General features: G+C 47.9%; 7 protein-coding genes across 7 annotated transcripts; 5 read left to right on the top strand and 2 right to left on the bottom strand.

Moving 5' to 3' along the window:
• Positions 1 to 1,204: 1,204 nt before the first annotated feature.
• On the bottom strand, positions 1,205 to 2,278 carry F5J12DRAFT_927451 (uncharacterized protein; the record flags this gene model as incomplete). Its single annotated transcript, XM_051749408.1, has 4 exons — positions 1,205 to 1,318; positions 1,432 to 1,642; positions 1,691 to 1,737; positions 1,816 to 2,278. 3 exons carry the CDS (start codon positions 2,276 to 2,278, stop codon positions 1,526 to 1,528), a joined length of 627 nt encoding a protein of 208 aa, XP_051599924.1. The 3' UTR covers positions 1,205 to 1,318; positions 1,432 to 1,525.
• A 1,054-nt stretch (positions 2,279 to 3,332) lies between these two features.
• Positions 3,333 to 5,126, top strand: F5J12DRAFT_782826 (uncharacterized protein; the record flags this gene model as incomplete). The annotated part of the gene is made up of 6 exons (XM_051742766.1): positions 3,333 to 3,386; positions 3,549 to 3,789; positions 3,845 to 3,913; positions 3,949 to 4,091; positions 4,329 to 4,401; positions 4,453 to 5,126. 6 exons carry the CDS (start codon positions 3,333 to 3,335, stop codon positions 5,124 to 5,126), a joined length of 1,254 nt encoding a protein of 417 aa, XP_051599923.1.
• A 627-nt stretch (positions 5,127 to 5,753) lies between these two features.
• On the top strand, positions 5,754 to 6,923 carry F5J12DRAFT_782825 (uncharacterized protein; the record flags this gene model as incomplete). The annotated part of the gene is made up of 7 exons (XM_051742765.1): positions 5,754 to 5,835; positions 6,005 to 6,120; positions 6,339 to 6,543; positions 6,580 to 6,628; positions 6,656 to 6,677; positions 6,726 to 6,839; positions 6,900 to 6,923. 7 exons carry the CDS (start codon positions 5,754 to 5,756, stop codon positions 6,921 to 6,923), a joined length of 612 nt encoding a protein of 203 aa, XP_051599922.1.
• A 7,178-nt stretch (positions 6,924 to 14,101) lies between these two features.
• F5J12DRAFT_905639 (uncharacterized protein) lies at positions 14,102 to 14,603 on the bottom strand (the record flags this gene model as incomplete). Its single annotated transcript, XM_051748687.1, has 3 exons — positions 14,102 to 14,162; positions 14,185 to 14,367; positions 14,437 to 14,603. The coding sequence occupies 3 exons, from the start codon at positions 14,601 to 14,603 to the stop codon at positions 14,102 to 14,104; spliced, it is 411 nt and encodes a 136-aa protein (XP_051599921.1).
• A 935-nt stretch (positions 14,604 to 15,538) lies between these two features.
• Positions 15,539 to 16,299, top strand: F5J12DRAFT_99274 (uncharacterized protein). Its single transcript, XM_051750154.1, has 2 exons — positions 15,539 to 15,745; positions 15,794 to 16,299. Exon 2 carries the CDS (start codon positions 15,796 to 15,798, stop codon positions 16,285 to 16,287), a length of 492 nt encoding a protein of 163 aa, XP_051599920.1. The 5' UTR covers positions 15,539 to 15,745; positions 15,794 to 15,795; the 3' UTR covers positions 16,288 to 16,299.
• Positions 16,300 to 17,832: 1,533 nt separating this feature from the next.
• F5J12DRAFT_99198 (uncharacterized protein) lies at positions 17,833 to 18,606 on the top strand. The gene has a single exon (XM_051750153.1). The coding sequence runs from the start codon at positions 18,047 to 18,049 to the stop codon at positions 18,518 to 18,520; it is 474 nt and encodes a 157-aa protein (XP_051599919.1). The 5' UTR covers positions 17,833 to 18,046; the 3' UTR covers positions 18,521 to 18,606.
• Positions 18,607 to 19,656: 1,050 nt separating this feature from the next.
• Positions 19,657 to 22,949, top strand: F5J12DRAFT_913103 (uncharacterized protein). Its single transcript, XM_051749084.1, has 6 exons — positions 19,657 to 19,701; positions 19,757 to 19,867; positions 19,927 to 20,459; positions 20,494 to 20,913; positions 20,974 to 21,757; positions 21,814 to 22,949. Exons 2-6 carry the CDS (start codon positions 19,804 to 19,806, stop codon positions 22,743 to 22,745), a joined length of 2,733 nt encoding a protein of 910 aa, XP_051599918.1. The 5' UTR covers positions 19,657 to 19,701; positions 19,757 to 19,803; the 3' UTR covers positions 22,746 to 22,949.
• Positions 22,950 to 23,301: the final 352 nt, after the last annotated feature.

Below are 23,301 nucleotides of genomic sequence, written 5' to 3'. Positions count from 1 at the left end.
TATATTGATGATAGACAAGGATAAGTGAAGTAGACAATAGTTAGACCATTAATAAAGTCTCAACTATCAAAGCTGCTGAATGAATTACTGAGTGATGATAAAATGTGAGCAAGAGGGGCTCTCTGATGTCTTCTTCCTCTTTTTTGCTATCTAAGTACAGTGATTTATATGCAGTACAGGGGTGTTGCCCATGGAAAACAAGGTGCAAACACTTGGTAAGTGATTGGTAACTGATGAGTAAGGAATGTAAGTGATGGGTAATCATCTTGGAAAGCATTGGTAAGCATTGGTAAGGATAAGCAGGCCAAAAGGCAAAGGATCAGTAAGCAAAGTCAAAAGATTGGTAAGTATTGGCAATAGGTGAGTCAAAGACAGTCAAAATGTCAAAGTATGAGTCAAGTAATGTCAGGAACTGGGAAAGTGCACTGGAATTGCATTAGGGGGAGGCTGTGCATGTCACATCTTGAAGAGATCACTTCTAGGCCAAGGTGGGATGACAAAGAGGCAGTGCTGATCTGATGCTGATATAGTACATCCACAAGTGGACAGGGTGAGTCAGATGTCAACAGGGGTCAAGCTTTGGGGGTCTGTGGGGTGAAAGGAGCATAGGGGATTGCAACTTTCCCCCCCAAACCATCCTCTCAGTGAAGCAAATAAAAACTTCATGAATGAGGCTCTGTTGGAAGAGAGGATGAAGGGGGAGGATCTTCTGCTGTATCTTGCAACAAGGAGGCAAGATGTGCATCATACTTGTCATGGATGTGATCAGGGAGAGTGGAGAACAGTAGATTATACTGTAGCTGTTGCAATTTTGGAAGAATGATGGATGAGACTGGTATGAAGACATTGCAGGGAGCAGGGAGGAAGGATCCATATGCTTCTTGGACTGGAGAGACTGAAATGACCACATAAGACTTTTCAAAGCAAGTGACAGACCTGCATCAGTAAACCACTTTGTGTGCTGGCAGTCCTAGGGAATCTGGCCAGCAAAAGTGATTTACTGATGTGAGGTGACCAAAGAACATCCTCCTAGAGGTCATACTGACAAAAAGAACACACTGTCCAAGCTGGATGGGCTGAGAGGGGGCAGACAAAGATGGGATGTACCAGGATGCTTCAGGACAGAAGCTGGTAGGAACTCCTGGTAGATATATGTAGCCATGGTCCCTAGCAAAGGGGACAAGCAAAATGATTGACATGGAGGTGGCCATATCAGAAGAATTAGCAAAATGAGAGTCTTTTGGAGGGAGTGCTGTAGAAACATGTAGAGTGTGCAAATCCTTTCCAATTTTGGAAGGTAGGATTGCATGGCTGAGCACTACAAGTGAGTGTGGGAATTGTCTCAGTATCTGCAGAAACAGTGGAGATATGTTGAAAACTGGAATGCCATACATGGGCACTTAAGAATTTTAATCAGCACTTAACTTTCTCCCTTTCTTTTTCTTTGGCACTGATGACTCATTCTTGTGTGAGGGATGACTGCTGACATTTCTGGCTGTCCTTCTTCACATGAGGGCTATGGTCTTCATCTCCATTCATCAGCTGTATCCATGTCCACCTCACCAAACACCTTTGGTGTGTGACAGTGGGTGTTCATCAGCCAGTCCTGAGAGAAGAACTGCAAGTTGCCATGCTTTTTCCACTGCCAGATGATTGATATATATGTGAGGGATATCATAAAACAACTTACATGTTGTAATTGGCCCTTTGTCATGAATTTCTTGTATACCCAAGTCACTGGTGAACCATTGCAGTGCCAAAAAGTGAGCTAATACACTTAATACTGGCAGCAACAAGAGATGACATGGCACTCACCAGTGGCAGCATCAGTGGCTGTAGGCTGTGGAGATGGTTGCTGTGATGTAGCCAGGATGGGCTGTGGCTCAGAGGCTGCCACACCATATAACTGCTCATCCATACATCCATGCTCCAGGGGAGATGGCTCAGTCTGTGGAATCTGTGCAGATGCTGGTGTTGATCTAGGTGGGGGTGAGACTGCTGGGGAAGATGTTGGTGAATCCCAGCTAGGTGCAATGGCAGCCAAGGATGGCATGGAATGACTTGCTTGCCACAACTCCCATTGTTGATCAGCAGCAGATGGCTGCACCTCTGGTGAAAGTGGTGGGGAGTCCCAGGATGGTGCAAGCATGCTGAGTGATGGCCAGGCAGGGCTGGCATTTGGCAGCATGGAGGATGATGGAAATCCTAGCTGATGGCCCCAAGCTGCAGCATTTGTGGCTGCTCCAAACAGTAGAAATTCAGGTTCATCTATGGCCATATCTGTATCATCAGTGCCTGGCAATACCTGAGGTTTCTTATGTGGGGAGATGACTGGCAAAGGTTATTGACAGTTGTATGTTATAACAACTACTTGCATCAAGTGTCTGGTGTAAGGAATCCACATTCCTTGGATGTGTAAGCCCCTATCATCTACCATTCTGCAACTGTCATTATGTTCCCAGACCTCTTGCATTCACTGCCACTTGCATACTGCCTTCCTGCCTACCTCACTACCTTCCCACACCCTCATTCCCTCTCATGCAATGTTATACCCATGGCCACTGTGCTCTGGTCACTTCTTTTCCATTGGACTCTTTCCTTTATCATGGTCTCTATTCCTTTAGTGCTTGTAGTATACCCTTGGCCTCTGTTCCAGCCTGTCTTGTGTGTACACACTGTCACATGGCTTTCCTTTACTTGTACCCTGTCTTACTTAGGTTCCAGGTTTTCCCAGACTATAAAGCCCTGTACTTAGGTACAGAATGATACCTTTTGGCACTCAGAATGTCACCACAAGTTTCTTTTTCACTTCATCTACACTGCATGTCTTGCATACCACTGTGCATGAACTACATATACTGCTTGCACTGCTCACATCACCAGTACTATTCCACAGACCATGCCATGCACATCATGAATCACTACTGCTACAAAGCACTGGGTCTCACCTTCTAGTCTCAGCAGTCCAGAATCCCTTGGGACAAGCTGTTCATTCCCTTCATTTTTATTGTTGTTATCTAAGCCATCTAGCTCATATTATACAGCTACTTGGACTTTTCCTACACTGGACTGCCCGGCCTCCACCTTACTGACTTTTGCTCCATGATATTCAGCGATCTGTAGAATGTTGATAAGTTGATTGAAATATTGTTCAATTGTGTCACAATGGCAGATTTGGCTATTTGGGCTTGGTTGTCTACCAGCCAGTGTTGATGCCAGCACAATGGTTCATGAAAATATAAAATGTGGCTGCACTGCCAATGCAATTGTCAACTATCACTTGACTGCATTGCTCTTGCACCAGTACCCCACTTCCACAAAAATGTCCCAACATGCTGAAACATCCCAAACCACTGCCACAGCCACTCCCTCTGTTGCTCTCCCATGTGAAATAGTCACTAATGTGGCAGACATAGTCATGGCAGAGCTTTTGATGCTCCATGACCACAGGAACAAGCAATACTGGAAAAGAGCTATGCATGTCATTTGGGAACAGTTGGTTCATGGCATGCCAATCTATTTTTTGTCTGATATTTACAACATTCCAGACCTGCATGTGCCCTTTGGTTGAGGAACTGCCCTTGAAATCCACCATCCCCACCCACATCATTGCCACTGAAATGATTATGAGAGATCCAGTGGTGCTTATGGCATTGAAGGAGTGGCTGAACTATGACAAGATCAGAGATGCAACAGATGCTGATGTTGTGGACCATCCATGGTACCAGATTGAAAGGCCCATCAATAAGGGTAAAGGACATGCAGTTCCCTTAGAACCACTTCAGATAAGTGACACTGCTGCCACTGCTGCCACTGCTGCTGACACTTTGGAAGAACCCCACAGCTGATCAACCAGTTGCACTGCCCCTACTGGCACTTGGCCCAGAAGTTGAAGGCCACAGAAGTGTACAAGGTCAGTGGCAGCAAGTGATGCCAACATTTCAACAGTGACTCCTGGAGCATCCACTGGTCACAGCCACTTAATTGCAGCTCTTGCAACCCCTGCTGCTGGCTATATGCCTGTTGCCAAAGAAGACCAATGTGATAGGTGCATGGAGAAAAATCTGCCATATGCAGTCAAGCCAGGTTCTGTGTGCTGGCAGTGTAGCTGCCAGAAGTACAGGTGCAATATCTTTGCTGGAGTGAAGGCTGCACAGTCACAGTCAAGGCAACCCTGCAGTCACGCTGTAACTGAGGCACCTGATGGAGCAGTGGACTGTCCCCAAACCATCACAGCCACCCATCCCCCAGCCAATGCCATCCTCAAGCCCTTCACCAGGGCCATCAGCCATGATATCCTTGGAACACACCACTCCTATGAGTGACAGGCAGCTGCTAGAAGTATGACACCCACTGCTGGCAAGATAACCACCTCAGCCACTCCAAGCTCCAGCAGGCAAAGTAAGTCCTCCATTTCCTTCATTCCACTATTCTTATTTGAGCCTAACATAGTTTTTGATGGAGTGGTCATCATCACTCCATCCTGGCAGCAGTCAGGTCAACAGACATCAAGCCTGGCATCCCAGGGGGTGGCAATATCCCAAAGCCATCTCACTACCCCATCCTGCCCAGTGACCCCCAATGCCACACCCATGGAGCATATGGAAGAGGAGACTGCAGCATTGCAGCAGCAGCATATGGAGATGACACAAGATCTCCTAGATACCTGCCACAAGCCTGCCAATACCCAGCAGGCCCTTGCAGATACCCAGACTGAGTTGCAGGCACTTTGTGATCTTGTCAAGGCCCTACACCAGTGCCTGTACCCATTGCCACACTCCTCACCCAATGCACCTGGACCCTCCCACCCCTCCCCCATCAGCTTTGCAATTATGAGTCATCAAGCAGTCATTCCCACTGATGGTGCAAGGATACTTGACCTTGCACCCACTACAATGGTCCAGGAGGTTACGATTGATACTGGCATCCTCCAGAACCTCCTAGGTGATATGCTTTTAGCCCCTTCTACTTTCCTGCCACCCACCCACTGTTTTCCATGCTCATCCACCTCTGCAGTAGGAGAAGCCCAGCCCCCTATCTATGTCTCTTTGGGGGCAGCTGCTGACCATGCCAGTGGGGATGATGCCAATGATCAGGATGCCACTAATTGGATGGACATAGATTAACATGTCCATAGAATGTACTATTACCATTTCATTGTTGCTATTCCTGAGAATGATCATCCCCACCTGCTTTTGCTTTACATGGTGCAGATATGGTCTCTCTGGTGTGTGCCATCCCATTTGAGTCTGGCCAGGCAACTGGCCTTGCAATTTATAAATCTGCTGGTACAGCTAAGCTAGTGCACACTGGCAGCACCCTCAAATCATGCATGGTACTTGCCACATATGTCCTGCACAATTGCATGGGTTTAACCCTCTGACTCAGGTTGAGGCCATGCAGTTGTGGCCTATGCTGCTGGCAAATAGCACTCAACATTGCACATTCCTGTCCATGCCACTCAATGCTGGCAACACCCAACCTCTGCTGCTACCTTTTGTGTGTATGCCATCAACACCCACCCCCTGCTGGCACCTCACATTCATGCTGCTAGCCCATTCCCATCTATGTGGCTGCTCATTTCTGTCTATGCCACTTGATGCTGTCAACTTCCACCCCCTGCCAGTACCTCATATCCATACACTGCTACCCCATTCCCACATATACTGCCCAATGCCATTGACACCCACCCCCTGCCAGTACCTCACATCCATGCCACCACCCCATTCCTGTCTATGCCACATGATCCCACCATGTGCTGGCCACTCCATGCCACCAGCTTCTGCTCTGCACTAGTGATTACCACTCCCTGCCTGCTGCTGCTGTGTCATGCTGGTGAGTTCTGCTGGCAATGCATGTTGCACTCTCCTCACTACCCCACCCTGTCTCTATATGCAAAACTATGCTGACACATACTAGTGTATGTGGCCATATGCTTTTGCATCTTCACCAGCTTACCACTTACCATGTTGTGAGATGCAAGAAAATGCCACTTTTGCCTCAGTCATGCTCAGATGGTCCTTGCCACTGGTACTCACCACTCCAGTAATCCACCCAGCATTTGGTGCAATGGCATATCATGTTTCCACCATGTGCTGGGAGTTGCTGCTGTGTGCCACTGTATGCCCCAGACATACCATGTTGTCATGTTGGGCTGCCCTATGTGCACAATGCAGATCTAGTCTGGGCTATGCTATATATGTCCTTATGACATGATGATATTCTATTTGAAGCCTCTCCATGTGACACCTAAAAATATAATTGTAGCCAATTCTGGTGTCATGCATGACAATACAATTGTAGCTGATCCAGAATGACATGTGACAACATAATCACAGCTGATCCCTATGTTATGGGGACAACTCATAGGTTGGCTCAACCTCTGCTGGCCCATGTCACACAACCAATTGTCAACCTCTACTGGCCATGTCACATGGCCTAACTGGGTACATGGGCTCAAACCTAAGGATGATGGAGAAGTAGTCAAGGAGGTGTTCCTTCCAAGTCAGAAAATGGAAGTGACAAGATCACATGCACTTCATAGTCAGTCCCTGACATTTACCAATCCATTCTAGGTAGTGGTTGTTGGTGTCAATGGTCACATGGCCACATGCATCTGTACTTATAGGTTTGTTTGTGCTACTTTACACCTCAGTCATTGTGTCTACAACACTGAGGTAGGTACTATAGCCTCTGAGGACTCATCTGCATACTCATCTTCATAGCATGTCCTCTCAGCTTCTACAGTGGTCCCAAGCCAAATACCAATCCAGGGGGCACATGTCAATTTCCTCAGGAAACTGACTGATGTCAAGAACATAGACCTTCTGATTTTTCTGGTAAATTTTGTGATCTTCATAGAGTGACACCCATTCCATTGCTTATAAAGTGATTTATAGGTGAAGAGCAAGAGTGGGACATGATATCCTGCATCTGCAAAATCATCAATAAGACTGGATATGGATATGGTGTTGCCATCAGGAGTGACAACTGGAGCTTGCTCATCCAGATCAAAGCAAATTGGAAGTTTGACTGTAGACCAGTGAGAGGGAGATGAGCAAGTGCACTCAGCATCAATGAGAGCATCAACAGAAGCCTTAGAGGAGGGAGACAATAGCATATATGCAGCCAAAATCTGCTGACACTGACTTCCAGAATCTCCAGATTGGGTTCTGAGAGTCTTTTGGGGAGGGGGCATTGTGACTGCAGGGGACACACCAACAGGAGGTGGTGGCATGGTGAGAGTAGGAGCTGGAGGAGGGTTATTGAGCACAGTGGGTGCAGAGGTCACAGACTGACCAGGAACAGTAGAGGGCACATTTGACACATTGGGAGCACTAGCAGAGAGAGGAAATATGGTGTCAGTGCAAAATATGAGTGTATGTGCAAGTCAAGCACATGCGATGAAGTTGAAGACAAAGAGTACAAGGGACAACTAAGAGTCATGTGATTACTATGGAACTTGGCACGAGTATCTATGTTCATGAAATAGCATGTTCGCACTACTCCCATGACACTATGCTTTGGGCAGCTATGCATGCCTGAGGGAGGAAAAGGTGCTTCAAAGTCACTTATCCAGACAAAGGTTTCTGCGACTCGTCATCACACATGCTGGCTCAAGTCTTTCCCATACTACAGGCATTTCAAGTAGATTCACCAGGTAGTGGGGATGCCCAACACTCAATGTTTTTCTTTGGTAGAGGACAGCAGCATGCAGACTATGAGGCTTTCTGAATCCTAGGAGGATCAACTCTGAAGCACATTCTCAAGTGTGGCAATGCTTGAGGAATGGGATTGGTCTTTGAAGTGGCTTGGAGAAAATGCCAGGATGGGGCTTCATCCCCAACAGAGTATGATAAGCTTGTAGCACTGCACTTGGGCTGGTGTTTCACCTTGTGCTGAGCCATATACATTCATGGATGCTTTAACCCCCACTACATATGCAACCACTCTGACCAAGAATGCCAGTATGCCTACAATGTAAGTCCCATCTTCTCTCAGCCCTGCTGTCTCACCTAATTGGTATCCCACATCAGCAACTCAGGATGTTTGTCTTGCATATCATGAACTGATTCACATTCACTAATCCTTCGTGGTGTCTATGCTTGCCATGCCATGCTTAACACCCCACCAATGTACAATCAGAGACTTAGTTTCCTTGGTATATTCAAAAAGACTAGCATTCTTCCAGCCATGTATGCTCCAGAAGGACTATGATGTTGGTGCAATAAGCATTCATTGCGAAACCACTTAGGGAAACATGGGAGTCGGAATGCCTGGACATGGGTAATGTGATGGAAGGATGTCCCACATGGATGTAGACTGCTCACATCGAATGTGAGAAAACAGACAGCATGTATGCTGGAGAAGATTTTGTTGAGAATGTGATCTGGAATTACAGTAGCATCTCAGAGTTCCACCCAGAGGGCTCGGAGTTTCTCCCTGACCCTCGGAATTAAATTCCAATGTCAACATGCTTACTAATTACCATACTATAAATTTTCCACACCATTGTTTTCCACCTCAGTGACTACTTCATACACTGAGGTGAGTATAGCTAGATTCCCACTCATTTACTTGGTACTGATGTAGTGTAGAAACTCATACCTTCATTAGGTACTAATATAGTGACTACTTCATACACTGAGAAACTCATACCTTCATTAGGTTATGAGCCCCACTCTCACACTCTAATTCTGAAAGAGTTATTACACAGCAAGAATACCCACTATGGCAAAAGATGATCATTCCTTACAAGTCCCAACCCTAAATGCAGATGGAAGCAACTGGCTATATTACAAGGCTCAGGTTGAATGGGCCATCAGTTTGAAAGGGCTGATCAGACACCTGACTGGCTTGGATGTGAAACCAGAGGACCCTTCAGCAGGGAAAGATGCCTCCTGGAAGCCCACAGCCACAGAGCAAAAACTTGTTAATGAATACCCAGAAAAACTCCGGCAATGGGCTAAGGACAATGGATATGTCAAGCAAGTGATCACTGTGTCACTCCCAGAATCATTGTTCCTTCGAGTTCTGAAGGAAGAGACTGTGAAGAGTGTGTGGGGTGTCCTCACCAACCTTTTCCAAAACCACTCTTGCATTGTCACAATCAATCTTTGGAGAAAACTCCAAGAGTCCCACTGTGCAGAAAAAGGTGATGTCTGTGCTCACTTTGACAAGATGCATGCACTGCATAAACAACTTGCCATGCTTGGACAGTCAATCACAGATGACAACTTCACAGCCATCATCCTCAGTTCACTTCCTGCTTCTTATGACTCCAACCTTGCAGCTATGACATCTTTGGCCCTGGTCATGCAAAAGGACCTATCTCTAGACTTCATCATCAAAGTAATTTCTGATGAATATGATAGGTGCCAAACATGGACTAAGAGAGGCAATTCCAGAAACTCTGGAAATTCCAAAGATGCAGCCTATTCAGTGAAGGACAGAAAGAAGTCTACCTGTGAAAATTGCAGAAAGAAAGGTCATGTGCAAGACCAATGCTGGGAAGAGGGTGGCAGAAAAGCTGGGCAAGTGCCCAAGTGGTTCCAGAACAAAGGCAAAGGGAAAAAGAAGGAGAAAGGCTCTGGAAAAGCAGCCACTGTGGCCAGTGCATCAGCCAGCTCAAGCATGCAGACCAGTGCTGACTCAGAACCTGATGGAGTTTGGCTAGTGCACCTGCAGGATAACAACTGGCTAATGGAAATTGCAGAGGAAGAAATTCTGAACCCCCAGGATATCATTATTGACAAAGAAGATGCATATATGAACACCTTCAACCATGCTCTGCTTGCAGGCAAAAGCCTAAATTCCACAGAAGAGACCATCCTGTTCAACTCTGGTACTTCATGTCATATGTCCTCCTACCACAGCAAATTCCTCAATTACAAGCCAATCATACCCAAACCTATCACCACAGCTGACAATAACACCTTCCGTGCCATCAGAAAAGGCAATCTTGCAATCTCACTCCCAAATGGCACTACCCAGACCCACATTTGACTCAAGGACACACTCTATGCTCCCAAGATGGGAATTACACTTGTTTCTGTTAGCAAACTTGACATCGCTGGGTATGCAGCATTATTCTGTGACAAGCATTGTCAAATTTTTGACACTTGGAAAAAGAAAGTAGCCAAAATTCCAATGCAAAAAGGGCTCTACTGCCTCAAATGAGCCCATCATGCCTTTGCAGGCCTAGCCAAGGCCACAGAATCCCTAACCATGGAGGAGATACACATCAGGCTTGGCCATATCACTCCTGAAGCCATCTGGTGCATGCTCAAGGATGGCACAATCAGCAGAATTAAACTGGACAAAGTGCATTCCACCATGGGCACATGCAACTCATGTGAATATGCCAAAGTGACTCAGAAGGCCATCAGGAAGGAGCACAACCCACCCTGCTGTGAACATCTAGGCGACAAGGTCCACACAGATCTCTGGGGACCTTCTCCAGTCCAAACCCCTGGCCACAGTCAGTACTACATGTCATTCACAGATGACCACACCCACTACACCAAGCTGAGACCTTCACATCATACAAGGCCTACAAAGCATGGCTGAACACACATTTATGGCATTTTGCCACTTTGGCCAGTCAGCTCAGGATTTTGCCTCCTGTACTGTCAACAGATCCAGCCCTTTGACTTCAGCCATCCCTGCCACCATAGCATACATGATGTTAGTGTCATCTTCATCAGTAGCTAGTTCTTTGTTGAGTACATAGGTGGCATCCCCTTGGGATTTAGGGCTGTTAGGATTGCTGTCACTCTCTTGGAGTTCTTTTACAAAGTCGAGAGGGATGCACCCATCACGAGTGCCTTCCCCTGCATGTAGGCGCCTCATATAGTCTGATTCAAAGTGCTGGTGAGTAGAATGATGAAGTTGAGGTGGAGGTGTTTCGAAATTTTCTCCAAGTGGGTCTGGAATGAGTTTTGGGATTTCTGAAGTTGCTTTGGTGGGTCACTTGACTGTCTGTGTGGCCTCGGAATTTCCTTGTGAAGCTGTGGAATTTCATTTTGAGGCATCAGAATTCCCCTGCTCCCCCTTGAGTGGCACACCATGTGGTATGGACACATCTCAGCACTTGAAAATGACACTATGTTCTATGCCAATTGCTCGTGTGTCTGGCCAGTAGATGCAGTGGCCATCACTCTCAGGATCAAATCCTACCCAGTGTCTGTCTCGGGCTCACATGTCTAGTTTGGAGCCAGAGGTGTCATGGACCTTGACACAACATCCCCAGATTGGAATTTCTGAGAGGTCAGGTGGTCATTGGTAGAGCATTTCATAGGGAGTTTTTGTGCCTAGATGGTGAGTCAACAAGCAGTTTTTGAGCCAGGTTGCATGCATGATGGCCTCCCCCCAGAGATTTTTGGGTAGGCCACTGGTGTGAATCACCACAGGTATGCACTCAACAAGTGTTCTGTTGAGTTGTTCTGCAACTCTGTTGTGTTCAGGGGTATCATGGACAGTTATGCATCATTCTGTGCCTCGGGATTTCAGATATTCTGAAAATTCTGCACTAAGATACTCTCCCCCACAATCTGAGTGAAGTTGCTTGACTTTAGTATTGAACTGTGGAATTAAAGTGCCTAGAGGAAGCACATACCTGGGATGTTGTTGAGTGCCCCAAGGGTGCAAATGTTGTAGGATGCAAATGGGTCTTCAGGATCAAACACAATGCCACTGGAGAGATCAAGAAGTACAAGGCCCACCTAGTTGCTAAGGGCTACTCTCAGATCCAGGGCATTGACTATGATGAAACATATGCTCCTGTCACAAGACTCACATCTCTCCACACCATACTAGCAATCACCACACACAATGACTGGGATATCGACATATTTGATTTCCACTTGGCATTCCTCAATGGAAAACTCAGAGATGGTGAAGACATCTACATGGAGCTCCCTGAGGGCTATGCTGTAGGGCGGAATTTTTCCTGTCCAGTTGGGAAGCTAAATGTAGCATTATACAGCTTGAAACAAGGCACACTTCAGTGGTACCAGAAGCTGTGTGCAACTCTCACAGACCTTGGGCTTACCAGGGCACATGCAGACTGGGGAGTATTCTATGGTCGCATAGGATCAGAAATCCTCATCCTCACCAGCCATGTTGACAACTGCACTGTAACAGGCAGTTCCCCATCATTAATTCACTCATTCAAACAGGAGATAAGCACTTGTTTCAAAATCTCTGACCTAGGGCCCATCAGTTGGCTACTCAGAATGAAGGTGATGCAGAATAGAGAAGCCTGCACCATATCCCTGTTGCAGCAGTCATACATCAAGGCTATCCTAATGAAATACAACCTCACTGACTGCAAGCCAGCTGCAATTCCAATGGACCCTGGCATAAAACTCTCCCACAGAGAAATTCCACAGCCAGCTGAAGAAGCTGCACACATGAAAAACATACCCTACCATGCTGCTGTTGGCTCCCTCATGCACCTCACTGTTGGAACATGCCCTGACATTGCATTTGCTGTCTCCACAGTCATGCAGTTCAACAATGCACCCAACATGACTCACTGGGAGGCCATGAAATGAAGCTACAGGTATATCTCAGGCACAAAAGCACTTGCCTTGATGTTCAGAAATTCAGAATGAGGCCTTGAGGGCTATACTGATGCAGATGGAGCTTCACAGGAGTATTGACAGGCTATAAGTGGATATGCCTATCTACTGGATGGAGGAGCTATCAGTTGGGCTTTGCAGAAACAAGAACTCATAACACTCTCCACTGCTGAAGTGGAGTACATCACAGCAACTCATGCAGCCAAAGAGGGCCTGTGGCTTTGACAACTCGTTGGGGAAGTTTTCCAACCACTCAAACACCCTATCCCACTGTATTCCAACAGTCAATCCACCATCACACTTACCAAAGATGGCAGCTATCATGCTTGCACCAAGCACATCAATATACAATACCATTTCATTCATTTCATCAGGAAAATAACACTTTACTATTTTTGACTTTTTGTGACTAATGTGACTTTTTGGGAAGGAATCTACTATCATTACCCATGTCCTGCAGGCATGGCTGCACTTTTCTTGCTGATTTTGGTCTTGTTCAAACCACCTAATTCATAGCTTTCAGTAGATACCACATACATTCAAATTGATGGAGGTTCCAAAGAGATATTGTGATTTTTCTCTCAGACAGTGTGCATCACACCAATGGCTCAATATCTCTGAATTTTCAGACATTTTCTAGTCTTCTTGGCTTAGATATCATCACTTAGTTGTCTCAATAGATTCTGTTCTCTTTTCATTCTTCAAAATGCTGTATGTGGTCAAAAAAAAAAGTACAGATAGTAGGTTCCTTCCCAAAAAGTCACAAATAGTCACAATAGTCACAAAAAAGCCAAAAACAGTCACAAAAAGGTCAAAAATAGTAAAGTGTTAATTTCCTGATGTTTGCTGTGGAAAATCATTCCTCTCATTTAATTTATTGTCCTACTGATGACATGGTTGCCAATACCCTTACCAAACCTCTACCTAGCATCAAGGCGAAACACTTCACATCTGCACTTGGACTTTGTTCCAATTGAGGGGGAGTGTCAAGAATGTGATCCAGAATTATGGTAGTGTCTTGGAGTTTCACCCAGAGGGCTCAGAGTTTCTCCCAAACCCTCAGAATTAAATTCCAATATCAACATGCTTACTAATTACCATACTATAAATTTTCCACACCATTGTTTTCCACCTCAGTGACTACTTCATACACTGAGGTGAGTATAGCTAGATTCCCACTCATTTACTTGGTACTGATGTAGTGTAGAAACTCATACCTTTGTTAGGTACAAATATAGTGACTACTTCATACACTGAGAAACTCATACCTTCATTAGATTTCAACGAAGTGCAGAAAAATGCCACGATGGCTTCAAACTATTGCTGGACCAGGTGATCAAAATTGACGGCTTCCATGGTTAGGATTTGCCTAAACATTTGTGATGGTGGCCAGACCGAGATGTCTGACGCCCATTGAGTACGCTAATGCGGTAAGCTAGCCTGCTTAGATATTAGATTTAGTCTCCTCCTGCAGGGCATGTGCAGAGGTCTGGACCAAGCCAGACTCAGAGACTGCGCTACCCAAAGCATACATCGTTGTAACGGAGATAACGAAGGATTTGATATACAGACGCGGACCTGGGAATATGCGGGCAAGGACTCGTGAGCCCATGCAGGCGTCATCAACCCTGGGTCGTGCATCCGGCAATATTCCCAGAATTCGGGATAGTAGCCGGCGGTCTCCCAGTCGATGATCCCTGCGCTCGTGGAGCCTTCGACGAGAATATTCTGAGGGAGAAGGTCGCCGTGAGTGAGGTAGGCATTTGCCTCTGTGGGCAAGGAGCTGAACAGTTCATTCACGAATTCTTCTCCACAGATATCGAGGAATATGCTGCGATAGTAGCCGAGGTACTCCTGGATGCTCGAAAATGCGTGTGGAGGTTGTCGGGGGTAGGGCATGAACCGGTTATTGTACGGACCACCAGTGACGGACCCGATCATCGTGCTCGTGTATGAGCGCATGTCTTTGAGAACGACAAGCAGCTGATCAGCGATGTGGTTGAGTTCGATAGGGGACATGCTGCCAATAACGGTATTCAGGGGCACGTCACGGCATTCTTCCATGAAGAAATACCACACGCTCTTCGTGTTCCAGTTCCAGGGCTCGACGACGGCGTTGGGGAAGGGGGCGTGATGTAACACACGAGGTATAGGGACAGAAAGGCGTCCGTGAACGAACTGCAGAGCACGGACTTCAGCGTCATGGTCCCAACCGAACTTGACCAGAATACCGAGTGCGAATCTAGAGACGGGCTTTTCTCCACCTGGAGTGACACGTTCCAGGGCTACAAGCTCCTCCGCGTTGGCCGGTGAAGGGAGAATACCCTTTGAGGTGTCTGGAGCACACTGAACAAACGAATATGAAAGACAATATCGGGAGATTGTAAAGGACTTGCGGTCGCTGATGGCATAGCTGAAGATGGGCGATAGGAGAGGCGCGGAAGGCGAGTTCGAGAGCGGTCGAGAGCCGAAACTGGTTTACTTATTTACATAGGGAGTGGTACAAGCGAAGTTCGAAGTTCGAATGTCCTTTATTGAGTCGTGCGCGTGAGGCACGCATGACTCCTCGTTCATATCACTCTTCCAAGTTCCATCCCGGAGAATTGGATCAGGGATTAAATACCCATTACAGAGCATGTCTATGTTCTTCGAAACAACCGTTCCACAACGCTCAGAGGTGGGTTCGTCACCATCTGTTTCAATGATCCAGAGCGGGTGCTTGATCAAGTGACTCCCCGCCATCATACTCTTCGAAGCTTTACTCCGCAGAATCGGATCGAAGTGGTTCTTCGCTACAGATCTATTGTAGTACTCATTTAGGGCATGTCTATTGTTTTTCAAAACAATCGTTCTACTGCATAAAACTCAACAGAGGTGCACTCGTCACCATCTCTTTTATGTTGGGAAATATATAAATCATTGACAAGGGAAACTTCTGCATTACTCATGTTACAGAACTCGAGCGGGCAGGACAAGACACTTGCTCTGCCTAGGCAGTCACCTCCCAGAAAGGAGGGTTGCGAGAGTGGAGTAGCGCCAGTCCCGTAAACTGCATGAATAGTCGCTTCCCTGAGTCTCAAGTCTGCCAGGCCATCTACGTTTTGAACCTCTTTCAGGCTGTCACCGCTTGTTTCATTAAACCCGCTTCTACTTTACCCTCAGTGAGCCCTTTTACCGCAAACTACATTCCTTAATCTCATTTCCTCAAGACATGGCTGCCGCAGCTCGTCGTCTCGCTATCAACCCGTTTGGTAATCAGTACCCGGATAACGACACCACGAAGGAGATTGTGCTCCAGGCAGACGGTTTGGTGGCAGAAAACCCCGATGACCGTCACGTTCTTCTTCAATGGACGAATGGGGTTGATCTAGAGGGAAATAGCTACACTCAGATTATCCACCTCACCGGTGGACCAGGCAACTACCAATTCCACACACCGCAGGTCAAGATTGACTCCGATCGATCCACACAGGGAAACACATCTTACGTTCTTGGCCAGTACACCCGGACACAGCGCGACCAGATTATAGCACTTGCAAAGGCCGTTAAGTTCAACAAAGAATCCCGTGTCAATAACTGCCAGACCTGGATGCGTGACTTGCTTGAGGCCATGGTCAATAATGGACTCCTCTCTTCAGAAATATTCAAAAAGCTCGATGCTGGCGTTCCGCTCAAGAAACGTGTTCCTGAGCTCTCGCAATAAATTACCTAGGCTATTGGTGCCACTCAGGTATTTATTGTGTGCCCTCTGAACCTGTATGCCATGCTTATACAGATCTGCAGCGGAGCGTGCACGTGTGTTGCACCTCATTGCTTCGGATATCCTGACAGCGTCTATATGGCTTAAGGATAGCGATGTACTCTATATAAAGGAACGACACTGTCAAGTACTTGTACACTTACTACATCGTCTGGCACGACTGACTTTATCGTTTGGCAATCAAGATGTTCATCCGTCATTTTTCCGCTGATCGACTTCCCCGTACCTGGCTTTCGAATCGGGGTGCCCTGCATCGCTTTAGTTAATTAGTGAATTAGTATGGGAACTAGCAACCTGTTGTCTCACAGCCCACTGGCGATTCACAGCTATGTTCTTCATCACCAGAGTGGTGAGGTACAGTACACCGAAGCGCCTGGCGAAGATCAAGCACGTCTTCTCACCCGAGCGCGACGGAGCACCGTTCGACTTCCTGTATGCCACATCCACGTATAAAACAGAGGGCTAATTGCCATACCTTTTGGGTGCAAGTAACCCGCGAAGCCCGACACTAGCTGGTGCCCTCCCTGACAATCCCACTGTAGGTGGGCACGGCAACTCTTGCGGGGTGGAAGACCATGCTGGTGTTTGCTGTGACACCGTCTGATTAGGGGTTAGCCCGGAAACAGGGTTGGCAGTAATATGTAGGAGATTGTTCTCGAAGAGCACATTCAAGAAATAGTGACAATACAGCATGCATGACGACGAGGCTACCGCGATGCCCCACTCGGCTGTAGTCAAAGAGCCATCAGTATCAAAGTTATCAGTCTTATCATCTCCAAGCAGCTATTAGCCTTGACCCGGGTCCCTTGAACGTCGTACTTGCACTTCCCCTTACACTGCAAAGACATCTCAGCAACCAGGTCAGCATGGTATTCCGCAAAAGGTTGTAATGTACCACAACATTCACGAATACGAGGGCCCTTGGATGATTTTTTCCCAGAATTGGTACAGTTGGGGAATGACTGAACATCGCTGCCAGCTTCTCAGTAGCGCTTGAAGGGGGGAATTGTCTCATGGATAATTTTTCTTCTCAACAATCCTCGTTGACATCTGGTAAGCGACCCCGAGTGAGTGATGTGAGGCATTATTTGCGACGTCACGTAGCAGGAAGATGGAGAGCACTTAGAACAAAGAAAATGTGTAAGTTAGCAAGAAGAAACACGGCCGCACACGCACAAGTGACAGTGCTCAAAGAAATCTGGCTGCCTGAAGAGAAGGTGGATGCGGAGTTCGCAGTCGGATACAGCAGTGGTTAAGGGTGACTGGGAGTTATCTGAGGTGGTAACGTGTGGTATGTACCAAAAGCTCTGGGCGAGAGCAGACGCCGGTTGGAGTAGGGCAACAACCATACGATGCAATCTGAGGCCAGGAGCAGCGCTGTATCTTTTGATCTGACTCGGAGTGGCACAGAGGCAAGTGCGAAAGCAAGGCACGTGATCAGGCAACGCATGAAAAATTCTCTTTTGTGGCCGTTCCGCTGAAGAGACTGGCAAGTAACCCCTTCTTTGATGCACAGGAAAAGCTGGTTCAACGAACGCTACTTCCGAATACTACTGCAAATCCCCTCGCCGGCTTATACTCTATCACTGCACCTCCTGTAGAATCTACCACCAATCCGCCCCCGACCAGCAATGCTCGATCCCTACGATCTCTCACTCGAACGTCTCCTGCGGTGGCGGAGGGGCGCCTTCGCGTCATTTTCATGCAGTCGTCTATTTATTCCCGAGGTTCGTATCTAGCGAATGAAAGCGGCGAGGATGGCACCGGTGTAGCAGCTTTCCCCTACCTTCCGACTCAGATTTGCACTCATACTTCCGCTCCTGTGGTGCTCAAGACTGTCCAATTATATCCTCAGCCATACCTGTACACCTGTCCTGCTTCCGAGTACGTATGTTATTTCGTTTTATGTGCCATCTGCTGTTTCCATGTTGTGTCGCGTACGGGCCAGGGGTGCACGCCGATCTGGCATCGACACCCACTTGGTCATTCCTTTCATGTGTTGCCTTGTGTATGTTTTTCTCGCACCTTGATTGATAATGGAATGTGCGTTTTCCTTGTGCCAGTATGTCCTTCCACTTGCCTTTTTTTCAATTTCACCCTTCGTTCCGTCTTACGTACTACCAGAATGCATGCAAACACATCTGGTGAACCAGGTACCACATTGTACGGCCTCTGAACGGTTTCACACCATCACAGGGCAGGAAGAGACGCATACATTGGAAACCGTGCTGTGCCAAGCAATGTAACAAGTATATACAGTATACCAATACCGAGGAATTGCGGCACACCTAATGATCTGCCGACTATCCCCTGATACGTGTCGTGGAGTAGCCCCTGGTGTCACCCTGTATGTCCTTTTCTGCATACACCACAAACGGCCAGTACGCAAACTCCCAAGTCGCTGAGATGTACTTGTTGGGCAACGATAGGAATATATCTCATAACTTCCTCTGCGTTCAAGGTGCGTGTGGTACGACCTCGAGTGGGACGAACGCGACTTCATGCACAGTAAATCTGAGTGCAACCTGGGAGACACGGCGCTATGCTATTCATTTCATTTGTGGCACGAGGCAGGTTGTGAACTCTATCAGTCCGACGCACTCGGTAGCTGACGTTATATCAGCAGTCACGAGCCTGCTCATGTCCTTCAGAAGAAAGGCAGCGGTAGTTCCGCAGACGTTAATTTCGCCAACAAGGGTCCCCACCAGCGACGAAGTCAGCGATCGGCTATGGGTCGGCATAGGCAGTACCTGGAGGTCCACCAACGAAACCAGTTTCAGGAAGGGCGCATAGCCAGTTTCCCTTACGAACGGCGGCCTCGCACCACTGGATCAGGTGGGCATGCAGTATCGCAGAGTATCGCCATTGCGTTTGTCACAGAGGGGGACTGACTAAGAAGCTTGAGTTCTTGGGGAGCATCAGACATCCAGGGACGTGTACGGCAGGGCCTAGAGAAGGGGTGGGGCCTATGCTTTTCGCACGCCTGCGCCAGCCCCGTGCCCTCTCTCTCCCACAAACGTCCACCAACCGTTGCTCTGCTGGTGAGCGCCTCCCCAGTTCTTCAAGTTGTGTGACTCACTCGAGCAGCAGAGCCCAGTTTCTTCTCGCCTTTCTAACCAACTTACGCATTTCGCATCTACTGGTGAGTTCCTATCGGACGATCGTTGCGTTATATGCATTGACCTGCGTGTGACGTTATCCACAGTTTGTGCTTCGTACCGACATCCAAGGTTGCCTGCTCGAGACTTCGTGTCTTTACTGTGGGTTCTTTTGGGTTGCTTGGTTAGCGTCGCTGATTTGAGCAGCGTTCAGCTGACCCTCAAAATCGCTCACCAGGTTTCTTTCTCGTTTCAAAGGGTATGACTTTTCTGTCCCTGTCTTATTGCAAGTGATCACCGAACCTAGCACGAAGGCAGAACCGTTTCCGTCGTGTATATCATCCTGGTGTAACGACGTTCAATGTCTTCGACAGACGAGGTTTTCCTCAGACGAAAAAACTTGGAACAGTATCCTCCAGGGGAAGGTGGCCGGTATGATGCCCTCCTCCGCCTAGCGTGCGCACTCCATGAGAGATAAAAAAAGAGCGTGAAATCGACGACTTGAACGAGGCGATCGATTTGCATCGCGCTGCTTTGAAACTCCGACCAGTCGAAAGCGTGTGGTATCATCGGTCCAGGTCACTCAACAATCTTGCTTGCTGTCTGTCGGATAGATATGACGAGCAGGGAGCAGTCAAAGACTTAGAAAGAGCCATCACGCTTGGACGTAGAGCACTAGGGCTCCGTCCACCTGGGCATCCTCTTCGTGGTGTCACTCTCCACGATCTCGCCGCCTACCTCAACAGCAGGTTCGACGAACAGGCTGCAATCGGCTGCTTGGAGGAAGCCATCTCGCTTTCACGTGCAGCACTAGAGCTCCGTCCACCAGGGCATCCTGATCGTGATGCCACTCTCAATAATCTCGCTCTCTACCTCAAGAACAGGTTCAACCAACAGGCTGCCATCAGCGACTTGGAGGAAGCCATCTCGCTCGCACGTGCAGCACTAGAGCTCCGTCCACCAGGGCATCGTCATCGTGATGCCACTCTACAATCTCGCTCGCTGCCTCAAGGGCAGGTTTGACAAACGGGCTGCCATCAGTGACTTGGAGGAAGCCATCTCGCTCTTACGTGCAGCACTAGAGTTCTGTCCACCAGGGCATCCCGATCGTGGCAAATATCTTTACGACCTTGCTCACAACCTCTGGACAAAGTTTCAGAAACAAGTTGACATGCCTGCGTTGCACGGCGCAAATTCTCTTCATCAAATCGCGCCGGTGGTCCATCCAACAAGCACGGCTGATCTCGCATCTTCGCTTCTCAAGCTCTCACTCCACCTCTGGGACAGGTTCCAGAGGGAGGCCGCGGTAACTGACTTAGACGATGCTATTTATTATGCAACGTATGCTCTGGAACTTCGGTTACCACGAGACTCCCATCGCGAGAGAGCTTGGGTTCAGAGGCTAGCCCAGGGCACCGAATCAGATGCACCTGCCGTACTTGGTCGAGAGATAGACAATCTAGGCGCTCTGGTCAATTACTTTGTGAGGCATAGATCTGGCGATTAACGTGCGACTGTCGGCCTGAACAAGGCCATAATACTGTGTCGATATGTACTGCACTTCCGCCCCACTGGCCATCCTATTCATGCTTCATCCCTGAATAGCCTGGCACAGTGTCTAGCAGACCGGTTTCGTCGACAATCCGCCACAGCGGATCTCGACGAGGCTATTTTGTTGGAGCAAGAAGTCTTGCAGGTACTCATACCCGGAGATCCTGGTTACGATTTATCCCAGTGCTCCCTTGCTACCTACCTCCGCCTGAGGGTCGAGTCACGAGCTGCGGTGACGTCCTCCAATGTCTCACCTGTTACCCACTTTGATGTCGAACAACTCATCCGTAATGTCGCATTCGAAATCCTCAAAACCATACCAACCAGGCTGCTGCACACGCATACTGGCATCCTGTGCAACCGGCATGCGCAGTTGACTCAGTTTATGAACAGCCAACAGTACAAACGGCTGGTGTCGCTGTGCACAGTATGCGACCCAGGTCAGCGAATGGAGCAGGTCCATACGGCTATCTTGAAATACTTTCAGTACGTCATGCTTTCTCACCGTTGGGGTGAAGACGAGCCATCATTACGCGACATCGAGGGCCACCTGATATATGATATGTCAGCAAAGGAGGGCTTTAAAAAGCTGCAAACCTTCTGCGCTGTTGCTTGCGAACGAGGTTTCCTGTGGGCATGGAGTGACACGTGCTGCATAGACAAAGACAGCAGTGCCGGATTGCAAGAAGCCATAGGATCGATGTTTGTGTGGTATCGGCGGTCTTCCCTAACCACTGTGTATCTCTCTGATGTTCTGGATACCGGTTCGTTCGGGAGCAGCGAATGGTTCAGACCAGGTGGACTCTCCAAGAACTACTAGCCTCCCGAAGCATATTATTCTACACTCAACCCTGGTCACTTTACAAGAGCCTCACGTCTTCGAACCATAAAACTGATATCGCGGTGCTGGAAGAGCTGGAGAGGGCGACTGGAATAGAATCCCGGTTCCTCACTCATTTTTCCCCAGGTACGGATGACGCTCGTTCGAGGCTCCAATGGGCGTCATTACGTTGTACCACGCGGCCTGAGGATATCGCCTACTCACTTTTCGGGATCTTTAATCTTCATCTTCCCGTTCTGTATGGTGAATCTGCTGAGAACGCGCTTGGGCGTCTCCTGGCAGAAATCATCTCGCAGTCTGGGGATATCTCAGTTCTGGATTGGGTTGGGGAGGCGTCGCCGTTTCATAGTTGTTTCCCTGCACAGATCACCTCGTTCCAAACGCTACCGTTGCTTCGACCTCGACCTAATGCGGAAGAACCGTCAGCGGCGATAAGTCAGGGTCCCCCACCAATATCATTCGAAGATTCATACTCCCCAGGTGACGCGTACGACTTCCACTCGCTCACTAGGGTGCCCCTTCCACGTTTTCTCAATCGCCGCCTCATACTACCATGTATTGCCCATTGTGTCACCTTGGTTCATCTGAAAGGGTCAGATCCATTCGCAACGAGTTACACGTATAACATCCAGGCATTCGGTCTGAGGTCACTTGAAACCACACTGCCAAACAAGCTAGAAGATGTAACGCGGCCACAGGGTCCTCTGCATCTTGTTCGCCCTTGGCACTCGAAGCTTCCTGGTTCATCTGCCGAACTAGATGCTGCGACTGAAGAACAGCTGCTCTCTACACTTGAGTGGCCATTTAACGCTCTTTTGTTGAGTCAACTACCTCATAACGAGCACAAAAGGATGGCGTCTTCTACTCGCATTACTGCTCAGCCCATAGACCAGGCCAGCATTCTGAAATAGCAAAATTCGGATATTCAATATTGTGTAGATAGCCACGGCGTTATGATATCTTGGTATCAGTATTGACGTTGTCCTGCCGTTTACTTTTTGTTCTCCTTCGTCCGGTCGTATCTTGTAGGAGTACGTGCGTGTATATGTCCAGTGAACTCCAGTCTGACTGCTGTGACTGACGGCCTAACGGGGACGACTACGGAGTACACGAACTCTGCATTGTAATGAAATATTGCAGGTGGACTCATAAATACATACGAACCGAACACTATATAATGGGCCCCCTTTGACCATTGGAGCACAAGTTGGCATAACGAAGACGATTTACCTACGTAAAGATCTCAAAAAGTGAGTAAGCGATATCCTCTGGCCGAATGGTGGAACGTGCATCGTCCACACCCGGAGAAAAGTTAGTGAGGAACCGGGACTCTATTCTAGTTGTTCTTTCCAGCTCTTCCAGCACAGCGGCATTCATTTTATGATTCGGAGATGTTAGGTTCTTGTAAAGTGACCACTTTTGGTTGCAGAATGGTACGACTCGGGGAGCCAGTAGTTCTCGGAGGGT

The sequence above is a fragment of the Pisolithus orientalis genome, assembly GCF_024613125.1.
Source record: "Pisolithus orientalis strain OTSU chromosome Unknown F5J12scaffold_14, whole genome shotgun sequence".
Classification (NCBI taxonomy): Eukaryota; Fungi; Basidiomycota; class Agaricomycetes; order Boletales; family Pisolithaceae; genus Pisolithus; species Pisolithus orientalis.
Note: the sequence above shows the minus strand (reverse complement) of the source record. Positions and strands in the feature narration are given on the sequence as shown.

Excerpts from the sequence above, each read along its gene's own strand:
- F5J12DRAFT_99274 (XM_051750154.1), top strand. The coding sequence starts at position 15,796 with ATGGCTGCCGCAGCTCGTCGTCTCGCTATCAACCCGTTTGGTAATCAG.
- F5J12DRAFT_99198 (XM_051750153.1), top strand. The coding sequence starts at position 18,047 with ATGCAGTCGTCTATTTATTCCCGAGGTTCGTATCTAGCGAATGAAAGC.
- F5J12DRAFT_913103 (XM_051749084.1), top strand. The coding sequence starts at position 19,804 with ATGTCTTCGACAGACGAGGTTTTCCTCAGACGAAAAAACTTGGAACAG. Across the intron at positions 20,460-20,493 it reads GCTCGCTGCCTCAAGGGCAG|GAAGCCATCTCGCTCTTACG; the intron begins GTTTGACAAACG and ends AGTGACTTGGAG. Across the intron at positions 21,758-21,813 it reads CTCTGATGTTCTGGATACCG|CCTCCCGAAGCATATTATTC; the intron begins GTTCGTTCGGGA and ends AAGAACTACTAG.